Source organism: Panthera pardus, unplaced genomic scaffold (assembly GCF_024362965.1).
Source record: "Panthera pardus isolate Hobbes unplaced genomic scaffold, ASM2436296v1 HiC_scaffold_16, whole genome shotgun sequence".
NCBI classification, from domain to species: domain Eukaryota; kingdom Metazoa; phylum Chordata; class Mammalia; order Carnivora; family Felidae; genus Panthera; species Panthera pardus.
The window spans coordinates 82,846,161-82,868,017 of record NW_026526721.1 but is presented as its reverse complement, the minus strand read 5'-3'; the positions used below and the strand labels follow the sequence as shown (position 1 = coordinate 82,868,017).

Genomic DNA, 21,857 nt, shown 5'->3' with positions numbered 1-21,857 from the left:
ATATGGTATCTGTCTTTCTCTGTATGGCTTATTTCACTTAGCATAACACTCTCCAGTTCCATCCATGTTGCTACAAAGGGCCATATTTCATTCTTTCTCATTGCCACGTAGTACTCCATTGTGTATATAAACCACAATTTCTTTATCCATTCATCAGTTGATGGACATTTAGGCTCTTTCCATAATTTGGCTATTGTTGAGAGTGCTGCTATAAACATTGGGGTACAAGTGCCCCAAACATCAGTACTCCTGTATCCCTTGGGTAAATTCCTAGCAGTGCTATTGCTGGGTCATAGGGTAGGTCTATTTTTAATTTTTTGAGGAACCTCCACACTGTTTTCCAGAGTGGCTGCACCAGTTTGCATTCCCACCAACAGTGCAAGAGGGTTCCCGTTTCTCCACATCCTCACCAGCATCTATAGTCTCCTGATTTGTTATTTTTGGCCACTCTGACTGGCGTGAGGTGATATCTGAGTGCACAATCACACAATTTTATATATAACAAATCCAAATGCTCGGAGAATTACTATTGTTCTCAGCACAAAAACTATATGGAACTTCCCTTATGAATGGACAGCAACCTTGCAACATTCCCACCAGAGACAGTATATTCATGAGGCTGATCCTTAATAGCTATAGCTGACACAATTCCTTCAGTCTGATTCCCACAAAAACCTGTTAACTCCCTCTTGCCCTCCCAGGGGCTGTGGGACCCCAGCAGTCTCACAGGCTTGAACAGCACAGCTTATAAAAACAATTACTTGGAGGCAATGGAATTAAATTTCTTTAAATATGCCATACATTTACTGAGCACCCTCTCAGCATAGAATACTGGGCTAAAGCTGGAAGGGATTTAAATATCAGGCAGTCTCTGGACTTAACTGAGTCCCCCTAAAATTCATATATTGCAGTCCTAACCCACCAACATAGATAGCGCTTTTAGGAGGTAATTAAGGTTAGGTGAAGTCATAATCCAATAGGATTTGTGTCCTTAAAAGAAGAGGAAGAGACATCAAAACTCTCTCTCTCTCTCTGCCATGTAAGCATACAGTGTCTGTCTATAAGCCAGTCTTCACCAGAAACCGACCGTACTGACACTCTTATCTTGGACTTTCAGACTCTATAATTGTGAGAAAATAATTTTCTATTGTTGAAGACACCCAGTCCATGGCAATTTTTTTATGGAAGTCCAGGCTGACTAATACAGGCTGTCTCTCCCCTAGTCCCTAGTTGTTCAGAATCTAGCAGGGACACATCTGCACAAATAATAGTCTACAAGGGTCAAAAAGACTTGTAAAGTGCTGTGGAGGCAAGAGGTAGCTTCTCATGGAGAAGGAAAAGGTTGCTATGTGACAACTGTGGATAGGACATCCAGGTAAGTAGATGCAAGAGTGTGGGACAGGCAGAGGATCTAGCAAGCACATGGTTTGGCTGGAGCCCAGGGGTGATGAGAGAGGGTGGGGAGAGATCAGCCCAAACAGATAACCTGGGTCCTGACTGTGGAAGGTACTAGAGGCAGGCTAAGGAGTTAGGTTTTTTATTCAGTGGGCAATGGTGAGCCACTGAAGGTTTATGAACAGAGGCAGGACTCAAAAAGAACTTTTTTTTTAAAGTTTATTTATTTGAGAGAGAGAGAGAGAGAACAAGCAGGGGAAGGGGAGAGAGAGAGAGAGAGAGAGAGAGAGAGAGAGAGAGAGAGAGAGAGAGAATCCCAAGCAGGCTCTGCACGCCATCATCGCAGAGCCCAACTTGGGGCATGATCCCATGAACCGTGAGATCATGACCTGAACCAAAACCAAGAGCCAGACGCTTAATTGACTGAGCCACCCAGGTGCCCCAAAAAGAACATTTTTAACAGGTGTGTTCTCACTTTAGTTTGCTGGTGATGGATGCATTTGGAGTAAAGCATTAATTGCACCCAAACAGAGCCGGGAGGCTTGTGACAGTGCCAAAGCCTTGTCCCAGAAACTGTACTACTTGAGGCAGTCACCATGCTGCTAAGTGACTGAACCTCCTGAGCTTTAGACACATGAACAGGAGCCTTAGAGAATCATTATCTCCCAGCCAAGTAAGTCACTGAAATGGGAAAGTCCCAGTGTAGGGCCCTGATGATAGAATCCACTTCCCCAAAGTGGGACTTCCATACCAACACGGAGGGAATTTGATCCCTAAATCCTGCTCCTCCTCCCTTTTCCACACCTCCTATTTCTGTCTGGGAATCCCCCATCAGTTTATTTTCCCCATTTCCTAATCTGCAAAACAAAGGTACCTGCTTCCGGTTTCCCAGGAACAATCATAAACCTCAAAAATCAAAAGTCTCCAGAAAGAAAGAGACTGAGAAAAAGAGAGAAATCACTTGACTAGCTGACTTTTTGAACCTTTTGTGTTAGCCAATGAGATCTTCTCCCTAAGGTCTCCTAGTGCCCTACCCCCCCTACCCCCCACCCCCATCCCTGTTCTAATCAACAGTAATCCTCCCACCCTCCCTCCTCCTCTTCTCTTCCTTCAACTGGCCTCTTTTCCCTCAAGAATATGACAGCAAGAAAGAAACAGCAAATGTGACTTCTGCAAAGTACTTGGAAGCAGAAAGGCAGTGATGTCATGTGGGCAGATGACCGATTTAAAAGCCTTTTTTGTCAGTCATAAATCCTCCTAGCCAGAGATGAATGGTCATCTGCAGAACCACATGCCTTTTAAAGTGGTGTCACACAGGACTCACCTTGCTGCCTCCTGATCACATAAAAAACCCTGCCATCACAACATCCACACAATTTCTTCCCAGAACAGCCTGTCCAGGATTTGGACAACTTTACTTGCTAAACCTCCCTTTCTTTGAGTCCCTAGAGCAGCACTGCCCATAGAAATATAATGTAAGCCAAATGTGTAATTTCAAATTTTCTACTAACCATGTTTTTAAAAAGTAAAAGGAGATAAAATTAATTTTAATATCTTTTATTTAGCCCAATACACCTCAAATGTTGTTTCAACATGTAATAAATATTTTTAATGAGTTATTAATGAGATAACTTACATCCTTATTCCCACAGAGACTACAAAATCCCTCACAGACATTTTATACTTAAAAGCACATCTCAATTCAGACCAGTCATAACTCAAATGCTGAATAGCTGCATGTGGCTAGTGGCTACTCTATTAGATAGCACTGCTCCAGAGTATCACCCAGATCTGCAATCATCTCAGGGGGTGAAGTAAATGTCACCCACATAAGGGGCACCTGGGTGGCTCAGTCAGTTAAGCGTCTGACTTCGGCTCAGGTCACGATCTCACAGTTTGTGAGTTCGAGCCCTGCGTCGGGCTCTGTGCTGACAGCTCAGAGCCTGGAGCCTGCTTCAGCTTCTGTGCCTCCCTCTCTCTCTGCCCCTCCCCTGCTCATGCTCTCTCTCTGTCTCAAAAATAAACATTTAAAAATTTTTTTTAAAAATGTCACCCACATAAATGTCATGTAGATCAATACACAGAAAACAGGACGTTTAGCAAGAGACGGTGGGCAGTGATGATGGGGTCAAACAAAGCTTCACATAACTGAGGCAACATATCAACAGAGTCCCACCGAAGTACAATTGAGAAATGCTACCTCACGTACAATGTGATTTTAAGATTAGTAAAAGGTGAACTTTGTTGAATCTGTATGATCTCAAACATGCCAATGAAAACTGGAAAAGTCTAATAGATGTTTTAATATTAAATAAGATAGGAATATAAATTCCCTAATTCAATGCCTTCCACTTTGAGGGGTTCTTTTGAAGTCTCTGTGTATGACACAATTATTGGGATCTCTGGGATCATCTGGACTCTTGATCAGGCTGTCACTGCTAGACACAGCTTCCGAATTCTTTCTTGTAATCAGTGACTGAATAACATCCTGCTCCAGCTCAGCCCAATCAAGATGGGTATCTTGATTGCCCAGAAGCTGACCCTTGTAAGCTAGTGACGTGTTTGGGATATAGGAGGAGCAGGACAGGGGAAGGGAGGAGGCCAAGCAAGACAAAAGTTGGATAGAAAGTAACTTCAGCCTAACCCTGCAGGGGACTGCTGGAGAATATATACTCCAGAGCCGTCTCAGCAAGTGGCGAAGGAGCTGGTCTGATACTCCAGCACCTCCTGACAGTCTTAGCTAGGGGCCACCCCAGGAGCAGGAAAATTCTCAGGCACTTCTGGCTTTCTGTGTATGTGAATGGGTGTGCACAAAGGGGCTCTTCCTAGGAGCAGGAAGAGCCTGCAGTGCTGGCTGTTGGAAGGCAAAGGGGGCTGTGGTCTAGTCTAGGCTCTAATACAAACTCACTACATGACTTTGTACTAGTGAGCAAAAACTCACCCCAGTGAGTTGTTGAGAAGAATGAGTGAGATAATATAAACAAGGTATTAGCACAATACCCAGCACTTACTAAGGGAAGGCATTTGGGACCAGACCAGAGGAATCTTGTCAGGCTGACGGTAGATACTTGGAGTAGGCAGACCCATCACACTCTGTCTTGCAACCCTTGACTTGCCAGCATTCAGCCTGGTGCATATCATCAGGTAAGTGGGTGTCAGAGTCACTGCACTGCTGTCCACAACCCCTCCAGAATAGAGTCAGGCTAGGGCTACACACAGACTGGTCCAGAGACATTAGCATGGTGCCTGTCACACAGTAGGAGAAAGGAAGTGCTCTAAAGACAGAGTCCTCTCTCTAAAGCTCTTTTTGCCTGCTTTGGCTCCCCAAATCCCAGCATTTCTCTGCTCTCTTCTGAGACTTTGTCACTGATTTTCTGTCACTTAAATACACTCTCCTGGGACACAATCATACTGAATACAGACAAGGTGAAACTACGAGAGAACTACATATTTCTTAAAGACCAAACTCCCAGGCCTCCTCCTGCTCTCTTGAGCAGTCCATTGAAACACTGAGGCAAAGTTGGGACCCCATAAACAGTATATAACCTATATAAGGTGGGTCACCCTTAGATATCCACTTTAATAACAGTTATCTCTTATGTTTATGTTTATAGCACTTTGTAGGACAAACAGCCTTATCTTCCTTGATTATTATACCCGTTTTATAGGTGATAAGACTATAGAAGTAGAAGTTAAGGGAATTGCCCAAGGCCATACAGGTTGTCAGCAATAGAATGGAGATCATAATCTAGTTTTGGACTCTTATTCTAGAGCTGAACAGTGAGCTGAAACCAAGAAAATCAGCAGAAGTTCAAGGCCATATTGGGGGCCATTGGGGGGTCAACTGAGTGAGAGCACTAAGTAAACTGGACTAAGTTTTGCTCTCTAAAAACAAAACTGAGTTAGTTGCTAACCATTTACTCCTTAGCTTATACTCAAGATAAATACAATTTTTTGTAATAAAAAATACTTTCTAGACAGACACTGACCAATTCTCATGAGATTCTAGTAAAACAGAGGTAGCTATTAAGATCCTCATTTTACAGTAGAAATAGTCTCAAGCTGGGAGCCAGTTGCCCAATACTCAGCAGTGAGTCAGTGCCAATCCCAAAATAGAGGCTGGGCAAGTGAGCTCGTCTCCCACAATAGCCATGAAAACTTCCATGGGCCTAAGAGTCTTCTGGAATGAAGTCAGGGCATGGCCCCAAACACAGCCTGGACCACACTCTTTTCTGAGTTCTGCTGGCCTTAATCCTCACTTCATTCAGGTCTCTGCTCAGAAGTCTCCTCGGAGAGCCCCTCTCTGATGCTGCCCCCAATACAGTCACCCCCTAACATCTTCACCTCCTTCATTTTTCTTTACAACCTGTCACAACCTGAAATTAACTAGTTTAACAATTGTGTTCCCACTACGGGAGCTGAGTGAGGGCATGCGTTGTAATCACCACTGTATCCCTGGAGCTAGAATGGTGCCTGGAGCCTAGTAGGGACTCAGTAAATATTTGGGGAGAAAATGAATGAATGAACAAATGACATGTCCTTCCTAACCCCTGTGTGTTTGGCTTTGACAAGAATCAGCATCTCCAAAATTACCAAACACACTTGGGAGACTGAGGCTGAGGAGGCCTGCCTCATAAGCCCTCCACCTCCACAGAGAACTCCAATCACACCCCCAAGTCCAGGGCCTGGAGCTTGGAAAGGACACAGCCACACCGGAACATTCCACCTAGACCTCTGCCATTCCTAAATGTTACCAATTCATAATCTTTCACCTAGCCCAACATTACTATGGCTTACCCCTTCCCTGAGCCTCCACACCCACCTCCTCCCTCCTGTACCTCTAAACCCAATTACAGACCAACACCCACCATCCCCACTATTTCATTCCTAGGCTAGGTCCACCCATGCTGCCCCTGTTCTGTTCTTCCTCTAATCCCCTCACCACCTCATTTATACCAGGAACTAACTCCTCTGCATTAGTGACATACTCTGTGTTGAATAGCTCTAATATTGGTTAACTAACTGAGTAAATTCTATTTAAGAATATGAATGTTGAGGCACCTGGGTGGCCCAGTCAGCTAAGCATCTGGCTCTTGATTTTAGCTCAGGCCATGATTTCACAGTCATGAGATCAAGCCCTGTGTCAGGTTCTGAGCTGGGCATGGAGCCTGCTTAAGATTCTCTCTCTTCCTCTCCCTTTGCCCCTCCCCTGCACACACATTTTGTCTCTCAAAAAAAAAAAAAAAAAAAAAAAAAAAAAATATATATATATATATATATATATATATAAATGTTAATGTCTATATAATTGGTTAAAAAAATTTAATTAGTAATCATGTGCTGCTCAATGAATAGTATTATTAAGAAAAGATTATGTGGATATAAACCCAATGTGGACAGTCAAAGGGGTCTCCACTGCAAAAAAGCAGGGAGTGAGCACATGCAAGGGTGACCTAGCATGGGATGACAACACTCCTGATGGCCCCCAGCTCCTCTAGGCTGAGGGCACCAAAACCTTTCACCTGCCATTTCCTAACCAAGGGAAGGACATAAACATTTGGCTCAGCCCCATTTCTGACCTCAAGGTGCTCCCTAAGCCTTACGATATAGACGCTGTCCCAACGCTGGAGTCCTGCCCACATTTCTGGTCTGCAGACAGTCCACCCTCAAAGCCAGTGGGTCTCAAAGTATGTTCCCTGGACCACTTGCATTTGGAATTCCTGTGATGGCTGTTAAGAATGCAGAATCCTGAACCCCACTCACCCTAGACCTACTGAATCAAAATCCCTGGCAATGGGGCTGGAAATATGAATTTTACTAGGCTCCCCTAACCCCTACCCATAATTCTTTGGCAAACCAATGTTCAAGTACCAATGCCCTATGAAGAGGTCACCTCACTTCCCAACACAAGCCCCTATGGCTCACCCTGAGAAGGAGGAGGTTGCACACAGTTCTACGTCAAAGAAATAACTGGCTATGGTGCTAGGGCAGACATGCCCTTGAAAATCTTCCCTCTCTGTAGATTCACCCTTTCACCTTCTGAGATTCAGCCCTCCTAGAATTCCATGAGGCCTAAAGCTGCCTCCCAAACTACGGGTAGGGGGTGGGGCACGCAGGCTCAGATGGAAGCTGGCCTCATCCTGGCCTTCCTTGTAAGTCTTTCTCCAGATTAGCTGTATAGACGGGGTCCCTGCAGCTTATATTCAAGTAACACAGTTCATTAGAGCTAGGAGTTCCGAAACAGGATGTGGTGCCCAAGCCCTATTAATAATAAACAGTGTGCAATTCTCTGTTCTTACCCGCAGTTCACATGTAAATCTCACACACCTGGAGGGGAGTCTTCAGAGAAGGATTTGAAGGTTCATGGCCATCTCCAAGAGACATGACTAACCACATGCTGCTATCTCTATCTGGAGCCTGGAGTCAGCTCCCCGAACCCCCAGCTGCTGACTAAGTCTTTGCTCCAAACTGACAGAGGAGCTAGAACCCCAGAGCTGCCCCCCACCTGACTCTAAACATTATTAAGCCCTGAAAGAACTACCTCCTACCAAGCTCTTTGCCCAATTTCACCACTCCTCAAGGACACTGCACAGGCATCTTTGGGGACCAGAACTCCAGCCATGTTTCTATAGCACCAGTGTCCCTCCCAGCTCCACTGGACCATTGCTGAGGCCTCAGCGTGTCATGTAACTCAGCCCATCCAAATTTATGACAGAAAGGGCTTGTTCTGTCCTGCTACATCAAGCAGGATAGAGTATCAGTCATAGCAAATGCTTATGACCAGGATTCAGCAATGATTCAACTACAAAGATATAATAAGCAGTTCTTATTTTTCCTTATTTTTCTTATTATTCCTAATTTTTTTAGTAGGTGTACCCAGATTTTCCTATAGGAAACTATCCTTCCTCCAATTTCAGTCTGCAAGGTTTGAATAGAGCTGGTCCCACATCCTAGACCATGGGTGAGCACAGTCCATGGCACATTAGTCTCCCATGCCACAGTGATCAGTTCACTGATGGGCATAGGAAGAAGCCAGTCCAATCAAAGCGAATCCTAGAACTTTCCCTGGAACCCCTGGGAAAGAGAAGTTCTCTTCCTGCTGTAACTGCTGAGCTGGGAGAAATAAAAGTTTGGAGCAGCTGGATATTTTCTTGCCTCCATCTGTGAAGATCCTCCCTGAGAGAGTAACCAACACAGAGGAAAGCAGAGACAAGAGACAAAGAGAGAAACAGTCCTGATGATATTATTTGAACACAAGGATCAAACAAGACCGAAAGTCAATACTCTTAAACTTTTAAATAATGTGAGCAAATAACTTCTTTTGTTGATATGCTTGAACCCAGTTTGAACTGAGTAGCTACCATTTGCAGTGCACGGTCCTGACTGACACAATTAGACAAATGAATAATGAATAACAAATGGGCCCAAATGCTAAAGAACATTGTATTAAAAGTGCCCAGAAAATGAAATGTTGATGTACGCTCAATATTGCCATACAAGACCCCTCAGAGTCTGGTCTAAATACCCCCTTCTGAATCCCCTGAAGCAGCTATGCCCAACAACTAGCAGTTTCCGGTGTGTGCCTCTGTTTACATCAACACCCTTGGGCCAGACAGGCTTCTCTATGTACACTCTATATAGCTTATTTTTTTAGGTGAAATCTAGGCCCAACGTGGGGATTGACTCATGACCCCAAGATCAAGAGTCGTATGTTCTATGACTTAAAACTCCTGGAGTTTAAGCCAGCCAGGCGCCCCTATATAGCCTATTTTTAATGAGTCTTCTCCTCTATTAGATTTATAAGACTCTGTAAGCCAAGGGCTAGATTTTATTTCTCTCTCAATTCTTATTTGCTGGCCCACAGTATAGATTTAATATTTGTAGGATGGATGGATGGATGGATGGATGGATGGATGGATGGATAGGTAAGTGGACAGAAGGAAACTACACATGCAGTGCAGTCCTGTACCTGGTCCTGAAGGCCAAGAGGATTTGCCTATTTTACATCATACTGTCCACATCTACATTTCTCTTCTAACTGCCATGCGAATAAATAACAACGAGCTCCAAGACCCAGTGACCTGAAATGAAGTGTGTGTATAGAGAACTGTATTATCCAGTGATTCTCCAAATTGGTAACCCGGGCCCATGATATTTACCCTAAGCCCTCCCACTTGAGATGTTACAGTACAAAACATGGTGGTTGTTCTCCACCTTAATTTGCTTTAGCACATCTTCCATCTCCTTGCCAGAGACGAAACCTGGCTTCCCCTAACAAAACACCACTTCCCTCTTCAATGAGGTCTGCTCTGATTCTCACTTCCCACTGGGCCACGAGCAGGGTCAGCATTTGTGCTCACTGTCCACTGCCACATCCTGACCAGGCTGTTTCCCTAAAGGCTCCTTATCAACACCCCTTTCCAAACATTTTCCATCCCAACCCACAGGACCCCATCCTGGCCTCCTTATGACCTCCATGTCATTAACCAAAAGTCAAAGATCAGCCTAGGCTTAGAGATTTTTCTGAGCATTCCCTGGTTCTGATCACTTAGAAACATGTGAACTGGCACTGGTCCTAATCCTCACCCAAGGTATTCAAATGTTGAGGCATAAAAGTTATCCCTATTATGACAGGGCAAAAGTGATCACATACGTGTTCCAGACTTCTCCCTTCACCAGCTGCCACAGAGGAATCTGGACTGCCAGGCCTGTTCCTTGGGCTTTTATGACACAAATCCAGAGGGAGAGGGGAAAAAAATAAGAGATCCTCCAGCTGAGAGTGGAGAGGAGTTTTAAAGCCAAAGGTGAAGAAGGAACTACCATAGATTGGCCTATACTCTTCCAGGAAGCCCTCTCTGATTGCCTTTTTTCTCTGGTCTGACTTAATGCCCCTTCTGTAAGCAGAACTCCATCATATTACCTATACTGAAACATTGATATTATTACCCTATACTGAAGCACTGATTTGCCTATCTTTCTCCTCTAACTGACTGTGATTTTGTTGTCAATAGGGAACAAGAACTCATTAATCTTTGTAAACTCAGTGCATGGTAGAGAGTGGGGTCATTCATTCAATTGACCTTGAGTGCTATGTCCACTAACACCACATTCCAAGAATTATTCACTGGGCATCTGCCCCTCCCTTAATTCCCCAAACACCAAAATTCCCTTGATATCTACCCCAGACAAACCTGAGCTTACTCTACATGACACATGATCTCCTGAATATCAGTAAGCTCTTACTTGACCCTGAACCTGAATTATTATATGCATACCTGCCAGCAGGTAATTTTTATAGATCCTTGAATATCTCCTCAGAAACAGCTACAATGCAACTTTTGGTTTGATTGTGTTTTAAAGTCATAACAATATCAGCACTCCTATAATTACTGTGGCCTTAAAGCTTTCCACAAAAGTTAAACATAATAACAGAATGACTACCCTTACAGCTTGCAGAGGATACGTAGGTTGCCTGAATGATATTTTTTTTCATAGCAAAGGAGACTTATACAAAAATGGCCTCTCCGGGGGCTCCTGGCTGGCTGTTGGTAGAGCATGCAACTCTTGATCTCAGGGTCATAGGTTCAAACCCCACACTGGGCCTAGAGCTTACTTTAAAAAGAAAAAAAAAAAAGCCTCTCCAAAATAACGTAAGGTGGCTTATAGTCTCAGAGATATTATAAAATGCAAAACAGTAACAACAAAAAGTAATAAAATAAGATCTAAGTAATTAAAGTAGGAGACTATGTCACTGAAACCTAGGCTAAGGAAAGCTAATGCATAAGCTTCCTGACAGCCAAAGCAAAGGCAGAAGTACAATAAGTTGGCTAAGAAAAGAAAGTAAACCAGCATTTATTAGCCCTCTTTAGTGTACATTCATTTTTCCTTTTGTCTAGTGCCTTCCCTTTCTGGGAAATGCTCTCCCAAGTCCTACTCAAATCATGTGGTTCAAATAGAAGCTCTTACGTTTTTACCAATCTCCCCTCCTTTGCCCTGCCCTCCGCCCCTGCTTTTGGCCAACCTTGAACTCCTAAACTAAACTGGGCTGATCACTGTGCCCCACCTCCCGGACACAACGATTGGTCTAGGATTGGGTAAGAGAATGGAACAGAGTCTTTCCTGGGGGCTTTTCAAACTGAAGCCAGCCCCTCAGTTTCTCTCTGGAACCAACTGAAAAGGAGCGAGTCTTAGAGCTGCCAAGGAGCAGACCCCCAACCATGTGGCAGAAGTACATCTGAGAAATCCCACCTTAGAAAGAAGCCAAGTGAGAGTCGAAAGAAAGCACCCTGACTGCATTCAAGGCCCTGGTTCCTCTTCTCCCTGAGCTCTGCTGCATCCCGGCCCTTCCTATGAATTGGCTATGTGGCCAAATACCTTCCTCTTTTGCCAAAGCTGATTTGACCTCAGATTCTATTCCTTGCCATCAAAAGAACACTGACTAATATAGGAACATTGAGCAATGTGACGGATGGTGAGCTCCAAGGCAGTTTTACCAAAAACATACATGTTCTTCATATGGGCAGCTCTTCTCATGGACTGTTTAGTGTTTGCTATATTAGAATCTACTCTGCAAAGGCATTTTCATGAATGGACAGTTACATATCTGTGTACTTGGCATAGGGGTAAAGTTCAGAACTTAAGATGTCAATGATGAGTGTTTGTGTTGTGTTTTAGTTGAGAGCTCCATGCAGCATTATTCAAAACAGGAGAAGAATGGACTTTCTAGTCTTGAGTGAAAGAAGACCCACATGCCCTAGACACCAGGGGTGGAGATGACAGAGATGATATTTTATTAAAAATTCAAAGGACCTACATGCACTTCTGCCTTGAGGCAGCAATTCCTGCCGAGTACCTTCCAATCCTAAAAAAAAAAAAAAAAAATGGTCTGCAGGAGTCTCTATGTAGGCATAGCACATTTGTGTCCAGATGGTCATGTGAGTAACCTGCTGAATCCACAACATTCTGAAGCATTCTGGATTTTTAACTGATCCTTCAAATCTTTCCTATAATGACCACGCTTTATCATCCTTCCCTTTTTTAAAGTTATGCAATAGCCTCCTAACTCTGTGAGGACTTCCTGCTCTGACCAGGATGCTGCCTATCAGTGACTGAACCTTCAGGAGGAATGTCAAGTTTTTATGGATATCAAATATGTAGTAGGTGTCTGCCGAATGTCAGCCATTGCAATGGTGTCAAGGACCCTCCCATAGCTCACATTCCCAGCCAGTTTCTAGACCATGCATGATGGATGATGCTTACATGCCACACAGTCTCACATGTATACCAGAGCCACTCAAAGTCTGAAGGGAGAAGAGAAGTAAAAGTGCAAAATAATTGTCCTCTTGCCTGTAAGATCTCAGGATCATTATCTCTGATGCCTATGAGACAGGAATCATGGAATTCTCTAATATCTGTATATTTTTCATGATACCTTAACCCTTACTCTGCACCTAATGCAGGACAGGCACATAGTAGCTGCATATAATGGATCCTTGTCAGTTTTTGGTTGCCCAGCATCTGAAACCCTCCCGAGGTATGGCAAATTCTCCCTCTAAATGAGATGTGGTGTGTGGCAGAAGCACTTCCTGATCCAGAAGCTGCAAAGGCCCAAGGCACACTTTCCCAACTTCTGTCACAGCTATTGCATTAACATGCGTAACTCAGCTTTGACCAATTAGATAAACTTACCCCAGGCTAGGAACTGGGAGCTGGAAATGCAAAGAAGCAGAGACAGAGGAGAACCAATTCTGGTGGAAGCAGCAGCCTCCAGTTTCCAGGAATTGCAAGGGAGACAGTGCCAGTGGCCAGAGCTGTGCTAGCCTTGGCCTCCAGGATCCTGCAACAGCGGGGGAATTCTCCCCAGATGGGTTCTGGGTGGCTTTAAGCTGTGGTCCTGGCCACGACCTGGCCTCCCTGGCTCCTGTCTGTTTTCGGAGTTTGGCCTTCTGAGGGATTCTGTGAGTTACCTACATAAATCTTCAAAAAATCCAGTTGATTGCTCTTCCTTAGAATGAAGAAATCTGACTTGTTATCATGCATAAAATGTTTAGGCAAAAAAATTCATAAATGATCTATTTTATTACATGTATTTCACAAACTTTACTGGGATGGATAGACACAAATCAGTAGCTTCACTGTGTTGTATAACAGCACTGAACCTCAGAGAGGCCAAGCAATTTCTCCAAGATTTACACAGCCAGTAAGTGGCAGGGTATAGACTCAAATGCCAGTGACAAGGTTCTAAGATGGTGTTCTTTCCATTATACCAAGCAGTTACTGGTTCCTGCCCCAATGATGTCCTACAGGTCCTTGAGGCCCTATGCTTTCAAAGCATACTGTCTCTTCACCTCACATCCTGACCTACTTCCTTATTTCTTATTTAATCCTTTGACCCAGACTGGTGCCCTAAGGCATGCTGAGTCTTCAATGCTATGGGGATCTGTCAGCTCAGCCCCCAGATGCAAATTGGCTTGAATGTTCCCATAGTGTTCTGCCTGTGTGTGTGTGTGTGTACGTGCACATGGAGGCAATAACTTTTACACTTTCTCCTCACCTACAGCTTACATAGACTATACTAGTGTATGGTAGAGAGGGAAAGTTAATAGTCTTGCACAGTTAATGTCCCAACAGCCACATTTCTGCCTGATAGAAAGGTCTGCTCTCAGTTTGGATCCCAATGGGGAAACCATTCTTGCTATCAAAGTGAGTTCCCTGGAGGGTGAAATGGAGACAATGCTATCCACTAGTTGTTACCTAATTGTTGATATTGTGGAAATCCAGCAAAGTTCCTGGCATGCAGTAAATACTCAAAAAATATTGTCGTTTCCAGATCCCAAACTGCAGAAATACTTATTCCAAATATGTTTATCACCACATCATTTATAAAAACAAAAATATTAGAAGTAACCTATATTCACAATGAATGATTTTCATATTATGCATCTATTAAAAATGGTAGCTAAATAAATAAATAAGAGTTATGAAAACTATAGGGGAAAGATTATAATGAAACAAGATGCAAAGCAAGATGCAAAAGTGTATCTAAACTAATTTTACAAGTATGTAAAATATTCATATGAAACAAAGTAGAATAATAACACCTAAACGAAAACAAACTTTATCAGAAAAGTCCCGTAATCCCCTGTCCCCAAAATCTTGCAGTCAGATGTGCTCTGACATTCAGAATTGTTTGAATATTACCATATCTTGAATATTATATAGCACCGCCAGCATTCCTATATCCAGAGCACTAGTACTCCAGCAATGAATATATGCATAATGGAATAAACAGACTCCAAGTAGCCTCTTCTCAGTTCAGGACAGATGTCTCCATCAGACATGTGCAGCTCAAGTCACAAATTTGTCTGCCAAATAAGTTCTAAAAACTTTCTCATTTATCAGCACTTGGGGGATTTTAGAATTGCTGATAAGAAATTATAGACCTATAGTACTTAAATATTTTTTTAATGCTTACTTATTTTTGAGAGACAGAAGAAGTCAGAGTGCGAGCAGGGGAGCGGCAGAGAGAGGGGGAGACACAGAATCCAAAGCAGGCTCCTGGCTCTGAGCTGACAGCACAGAGCCCGACACAGGGCTTGACCCCACAAACCAAGAGATCATGACCTGAGCCAAAGTCGAATGCTCAACTGACTGAGCCATCCAGGTGTCCTGGTCTATAGTACTTAAATATTAACCACCACATTGATTCTACTAAATGAACAAGACTAAAAGCATAAAATGCAGGACCCAATGCTCGAAGTACAGTCACCAGTTCACTTGATCAGGCATACCCACTGTGGCAACAGCAATACTCAATGCTTTCACCATTAGCAAGATTTCTAATCCAGACCCAGATGGCCTTAACTCATTCTTGTTTTCCTTAGCACTTACTCTCTCACCTGTGCTTGCCGGCTCCCTTGTAGACCCCTTACACCATTATGCAGAAAAAGCAAAGGATTATAACCTCTACACATGGTTTAAGAGTAGCCTCTCAGGGCGCCTGGGTAGCTCAGTCGGTTGAGCGTCTGACTTCGGCTCAGGTCACGAGCTCACAGTTCGTGAGTTCAAGCCCCGTGTCGGGCTCTGTGCTGACGGCTCGGAGCCTGGAGCCTGCTTTGGATTCTGTGTCTTCCTCTCTCTCTGACCCTCCTCCGCTCATGCTCTGTCTCTCTCTTAAAAATAAAAAAATATTAAAAGAAAAAAAGGGTAGCCTCTCACCCTACTTGCTGCCATACAGTAATTAGTTAATATATAATAATAATATTAATAGATTGGGCCCAGAATGCCATTCCCATTCCTGACCTGTGCTTGATTTTTGTAGCCAGTGGTCAAAATCCCCTCATCATGGACTCAGGGAACCAGACCCAAAGACCAGGGTACTGAGGTACAAGCAGGAGCCAAGGTCCAGGCAGATTTGGGGCAGCAGCAGCAACAAAGGAGCTTGCTATCGACTCAGCCTCAGCCTGGAAGCTCTTTTATTCATATGGGAAGGCCAGTCATCTGGTAGGACTATGAGGAGCCTGATGATCCCTCCCTACATCACCACTCCTTCCCTCAGCCACCCCTGAAATCGCAACACGATTGCCCTCAGGGGTCAGCCTCACCTATGGAGTGTGCCATATCTGCAATGATTTGTTCCCTGCCCCCCCAAAATGGCGAGAGCCACTGGTTTAGATGGAGATCCTATGGGAGGTGGGTTCAGCATGTAGGATGCACAACCGGTTCCAAAGACTTTGATTTGGGGACATGTCCAAAGGCATAACACAAATGGCAGCTTTCTTAGTGGTCTTTTTTTTTTTTTTTTTAATTTTTTGTAAATGTTTTTATTTATTTTTGAGACAGAGAGCGACAGAGCATGAACGGGGGAGGGTTAGAGAGAGAGGGAGACACAGAATCGGAAGCAGGCTCCAGGCTCTGAGCTGCCAGCACAGAGCCCGACACAGGGCTCAAACTCAAACACCGGGAGATCATGACCTGAGCCGAAGTCGGACGCTCAACTGACTGAGCCACCCAGGCGCCCCTTAGTGGTCTTTTAAAACACACTACTAGTTTTATAACATTTTAAAAAACAATTACTATGAATATTAAATTATGCTTTCCTTGATTTTCCTGCTAGGATAATATTCAGACACCTTGACATTTGGCTGTTGACATTTAATGTATGTCGCGAGCTACTTTTTCAGCTTTATTCTCCCTTGCGATTTTCTCAGCCTCAACTCTATGTATTTTCCCAACTTCCTCATTCCACTCAAGACTTCTAAATAGGCCCCCAAAGGGAACTACATTGTCTGAGTTACTAATATAGTCCCTGTTTATAGCCACCATGGTTATATATGCAGGTAGACAATAGCTGGGCAGCAGGTCCAGAGAACATGTGTAAAATGATGTCAGTGAGGAAGATTCTGGGGGAAAATGGAACTGGTAGATTCTTTGATGCACTAGACCACATGAAAGATCATGGTGAGAAGATGTGAGCAAAAGATAGTCCCACAACTAAGCAAATGGAAAAAACAATGAATTATTAACTTTAGGAAAGACAAAAAGCTTTACATGAAACAAAATGTAATCATTTCACACAACTTGGTTCAACAGGAAAAATGTTTTCATGAACATCATGCAAATTCTTAATACAAACTTATCCAGGAAAAATGTGAAAACATTATACTGAGAGAGTGTAGTAAAGGTCAGTGTATGGTAAGGGAGCTAGGAGTAAGTGCTAAGTCCTTATCAGACATACTAGGAAATCAGTAAATGATGTCTAACGTTGAGAAATCAAGAAAGAGTAGCATAAGCATATTTTGAAGAAATATAAATATAATACCAGAAGAAATAGCTAAACATAAAAAATGGTGACTTTTGGTGAACAATACTGAAGGGTAGAAGAGGTGAAGAGGAATTTTTGTTTTTTCATTATAAGTCTTTAAATACTATTTGACTCTTCGTTAACTATCTGCATGCAGTACTTTGACAAAAATAAATTTTAATTTTAAAAAATATATATCTGAAAATTTGGCGTATGTGGGTGGTTCATTTGGTTAAGCAACAGACTTCTTGATTTCAGCTCAGGACATGATCTCACGGTTCATGAGTTCAAGCCCCACATCAGACTCTGTGCTGAGCATGGAGCCTGCTTGGGATTCTCTCTCTCCGCCTGTCTCTACCTGTCACCTGCTCACACATGCACTCCCTGTCTCTTGCTGTCTCTCCCTCAAAATAAATAAATAAACATTTAATATATATATATATATATACATATATATATATATATATATGTGAAAATTTGAAAGGCCGTGAAGAGACAGTTCACAGAAAAGAAGTACAGACAATCCTTAAACATACAAAAAGACGTTTGAGCTTATTCAAAATGAGAGAAATGCAAATTAAAACAAAACTGAGATACTGTTTCTCATCTGTCATACTGGGAAAAATCCCAAAGTTGGAAGCCATCCTCTTTCGGCAAGCCTGTCAGGAGTTCAAAATGACTGAACCCCTATAAAGGCAGATCTGGCATATATATCCACTTAAACTGCAGATGCATTTCTGCTTAACTCAGCAAACCCTCTTCTAGAAATGCACCCCCAGGTATTCCTGCACACATATAAAAATGACATATGTATAAGGTTATTCATTACAACATTGTTGTATGGCAAAAGATTAGAAACAAGGGTCGCCTGGGTGGCTCAGTTGGTTAAGCGTCCGACTTCAGCTCAGGTCACGATCTCACCGTCTGTGAGTTCGAGCCCCGCGTCGGGCTCTGGGCTGACGGCTCAGAGCCTGGAGCCTGCTTCCGATTCTGTGTCTCCCTCGCTCTCTGCCCCTCCCCCGCTCACACTCTGTCTCTCTCTGTCTCAAAAATAAAATAAATGTTAAAAAAAAATAAAAAAAAATAAAAGATTAGAAACGATCCAAATGTCTGTCAACAGGGGACTGGTTAAATAAACTGTGGTTTAGTCACTCCATGGAAAATATTTATGTTCTCAATGAATAAAGAAAAAGTGTACAAAATTTAATTGCCAGCTTCCAGGCCCTCCAAAGCAAAGAGGGCTGTGTCAGAAGCCTCTCAGACAGAGTAGGCTCTCTGCCCTTCCTAAGTATGAGCATAAGAGGAACTTGGCTCCCTAGCCCTTTCAAAACCTTAGAAACTAAGCAAAACGGGTGGTGAGGCAATGTCAGACTTCATGTCAGTCCTAAGTCCAAATCCCACTTGGTCACTTTATTCACCGAGACACTCCGGGCTTTCATTCCTCATCTGTAAATGGGGATAAAATTCCCTACCTCGCAGGGCTGCCGTGGGATGGTGTATGGGACACAGGTGGTACAGAGCTTTACTCTCACTAAGTGCTCAACAACAGAAGTTATTATTAATAGCAGTTAATAGCAATACCGGAAAAAAGAATTCTGTCTCCAAGACTGTGTTCACTATAGGAGGAAAGTCATCCTGGAAATACCAAGATAAGAATCAAAAGTTGCTGCTCGGAAGAAAAGAAGGAATTTCCCTACGTGACCAGGCAGTTTTGGAAGAGAGTCTTCAACCATAGGCACACATGCACACTGTGTGGGTGCCTCCAGCATCTCATGGCCACCACCACCTTTGAGGGCTGGTACACACTTTCCCTAAGTATCCTACATCAGCAGGGTGGGAAGGACCTGGGCCTAAACACCTTCCATTTAGGATGAGAAACCCAAGGACCAGAGGAATCATGATGTGCTTGAGAGCACACAGACAGCGGTCCTGTTCCATAGGCAGGCTGAGCCACTAACTAAATTGCTAATCAGGCGTACATTTGTATGACTGCCATTTTCCAGTGATTCAAAAGAGAATCAATAAATCTAAAAATGGGTGCTAAGTACATTGAGCTAAGTTGACTTTCATTCACTTCTGAAAGTGGTTGTTGATCAATGTGAAAGATACAACCAATACCGGTGGGGTGAGAAATGTTTATCTGTATCATCCCAACTTTATGGCTGTACCTACATGTTACCTGTTATATACTTCCTCTGGAATGGAGCCCCAAATTTAGTGGCAATTTGTATTACAGTAAAAACAAGGATTTCTAGGGGCGCCTGGGTGGCGCAGTCGGTTAAGCGTCCGACTTCAGCCAGGTCACGATCTCGCGGTCCGTGAGTTCGAGCCCCGCGTCGGGCTCTGGGCTGATGGCTCGGAGCCTGGAGCCTGTTTCCGATTCTGTGTCTCCCACTCTCTCTGACCCTCCCCCGTTCATGCTCTGTCTCTCTCTGTCCCAAAAATAAATAAAAAACGTTGAAAAAAAAATTAAAAAAAAAAAACACAAGGATTTCTAGAATGTGCCCAATCCCTACTCCAGCAATGATTACATTTGTAATGTTGGATTTCCATTTCCTCATCTGTAAAAGGGGACATCAGCCACCTCACCGCAGTGCTGCAAAAATAAAATCAGATACTATGTCTGTCTGGCACATGGCTGGCGCTACATCCCACAAACCCAGGTGTCCCCTTGCCTTGTTTACATAGGGGACCTAATCAATCCCACAACAATCCATTGACACTGCTCTCTGAATTCCAAGTAAAAATTTCCCTCTAAGCATCTCAGAAAAAGTAAAAAGATAAAATACTTTTCATGATGTTTACATAGATAAATAGTTTTTAATTTCCTCAGAACCAAGAGTTAAGAAGAATCTCATTAAAAGGAATTCTAGAGGCACCTGGGTGGCTCAGTCGGTTGAGCAACCAACTTTGGCTCAGGTCATGATCTCTCAGTTCGTGGGTTCGAGCCCCATGTCGGGTTCTGTGCTGACAGCTTGGAGCCTGGAGCCTTTGGATTCTGTGTCCCTTTCTCTTTCTGTCTCTCCCCCACTCGCACTCTGTCTCTCTCTCTCAACAATAAATGAATATTAATAAATAAATAAATTAGCTTTAAAAAAAAAAGAAATTCTAAATCTACTTCTTTTTCAAGTTCCCCAGATACCTTCTTCATCACCATTTCTCTTTGGGACTGTTTCCCACCATGTCTACATTGATCTGGAGATCTCTGGATCCAGCCCTCCTCACTGGTTCCTGATTTTCCCACATTCCTATCCCAGCCATTTGCTCATGGTAAACAATAAATGATTCTACGCTGAACCAAACAGAATGAAGTGAAGATTTTCAACAAACACATACTGAGCATCCACTATACCCTAGGCACTGTGTAAGACCCTTTCCCTCTCATATTTAATTATCACAACAATCCAGAGAGGTAATCATCATTATCCCCAATGTACAGATAACAAAACAGAAACTCAGAGCATGAAGTGACTTGCCTCAAGTCTCACTGTCAGGAAGGGAAGAGAGGGATGGAACCCAGGTCTCAGAGTGTGTTACATTTGGGAGCCTCTCCCTGCTAAAGCACCTTTGTTACTACGTTCTTTTCCAATCCACCCTCTGCATAACCAGATGCCCCTAATTTTCAGCAAGTCATTTGATAACTCCAAAAGAGGGGCCACAACATTGGTGAAGAAAGACAACATCATGTTTCCAACACACTAGTCAGACCAAGCTGGAAAAAAATCCCCATGACTTCAGTAATTTTCCATCCTCTGAAACAATGACACATATACAGAAGATTCACCATAAACATAAACATTGCTTTCAAATGACACCAATCTCTCTTTTAATATACCTTAAACAAATCTAAAATCTAAGGCTTAATAGCTTCCTTTCTTGTATCTGGAATAGACACATGAACCTAAATAGATACACAAAACGTACATGCAACAACAGTCAACTAGTTAGATTGGGCTATCACATCAATACCGATTTTCCTTACAACCTGCACCCAATCTGACTGCAATCCTAGGCATGCTGACCTGAAATAGTTGCTGGCCGCGGCAAGGACCACGCGGTGGCAGGAGAATTCCTGAATGTCCACACACAAGATGACATCTGTCAGAGCATTTTCCACGCGGAGGGTATCCAGGCCATTCTGCAGAATTAAGGAGAGTCCCGTGTCATCGAATTTTACCTTATCCCCATTTAAGATTTCTACCAGGTCTCCTCTTTTCTGGGAGGCCTCATCCGTAGAAGGTGCCAGCGGCCCTTCCAAACTCTTCTCTACCACGTCGCCCATGGTCCAGGTGCCCCCCTGTCCTGCCATAAACATCCAGACTGAAGGAGCGCCCAAGTTTCAGGCAGGTCACATTGCAGAAGTTGAGCGGATTTCCTGTGCAGAGCCCTCCACTTATCACCAGCTGTCACACACACACAACAGGAAGTCTCGTACTTTCTCATCCTGTTACTACAAACGCTAGTAACTTCTATTCTTCTTCTTTTTGTGAGTCAACAAAAGGTTGGAAATTACTTAGAAGAGGTGTGTATAAAGGGGCTCCAGAGGAGAAGGGGTGGCTTCCCAGAGTCTGCTATTAGTGCTGTGAGCTATTTTGGTCCATCTCCCCCTCATATCCGTGAGCAGGAAGCTTCTGATTCTGGTTATTACATTCATACCTCT

The 21,857-nt window shown here is 43.4% G+C and overlaps 1 protein-coding gene across 4 annotated transcripts in view; it reads right to left on the bottom strand.

The window, feature by feature from the left end:
• KLHL6 (kelch like family member 6) overlaps positions 1-21,575 on the bottom strand; it is a 97,015-nt gene extending 75,440 nt beyond the window's left edge. For 2 of the 4 annotated variants that reach the window (XR_008422503.1, XM_053903599.1), the window contains exon 1: positions 21,220-21,575. Coding sequence is in view for 2 of the 4 variants with exons in the window: in XM_053903599.1 (XP_053759574.1) it covers positions 21,220-21,512 (293 nt within the window). In the remaining 2 variants the exon portion in view is untranslated. The remainder of the gene's footprint in view (positions 1-21,219) is intronic. The other 2 variants (XR_002084004.2, XM_019463295.2) reach the window with 1 other exon arrangement.
• Positions 21,576-21,857: the final 282 nt, after the last annotated feature.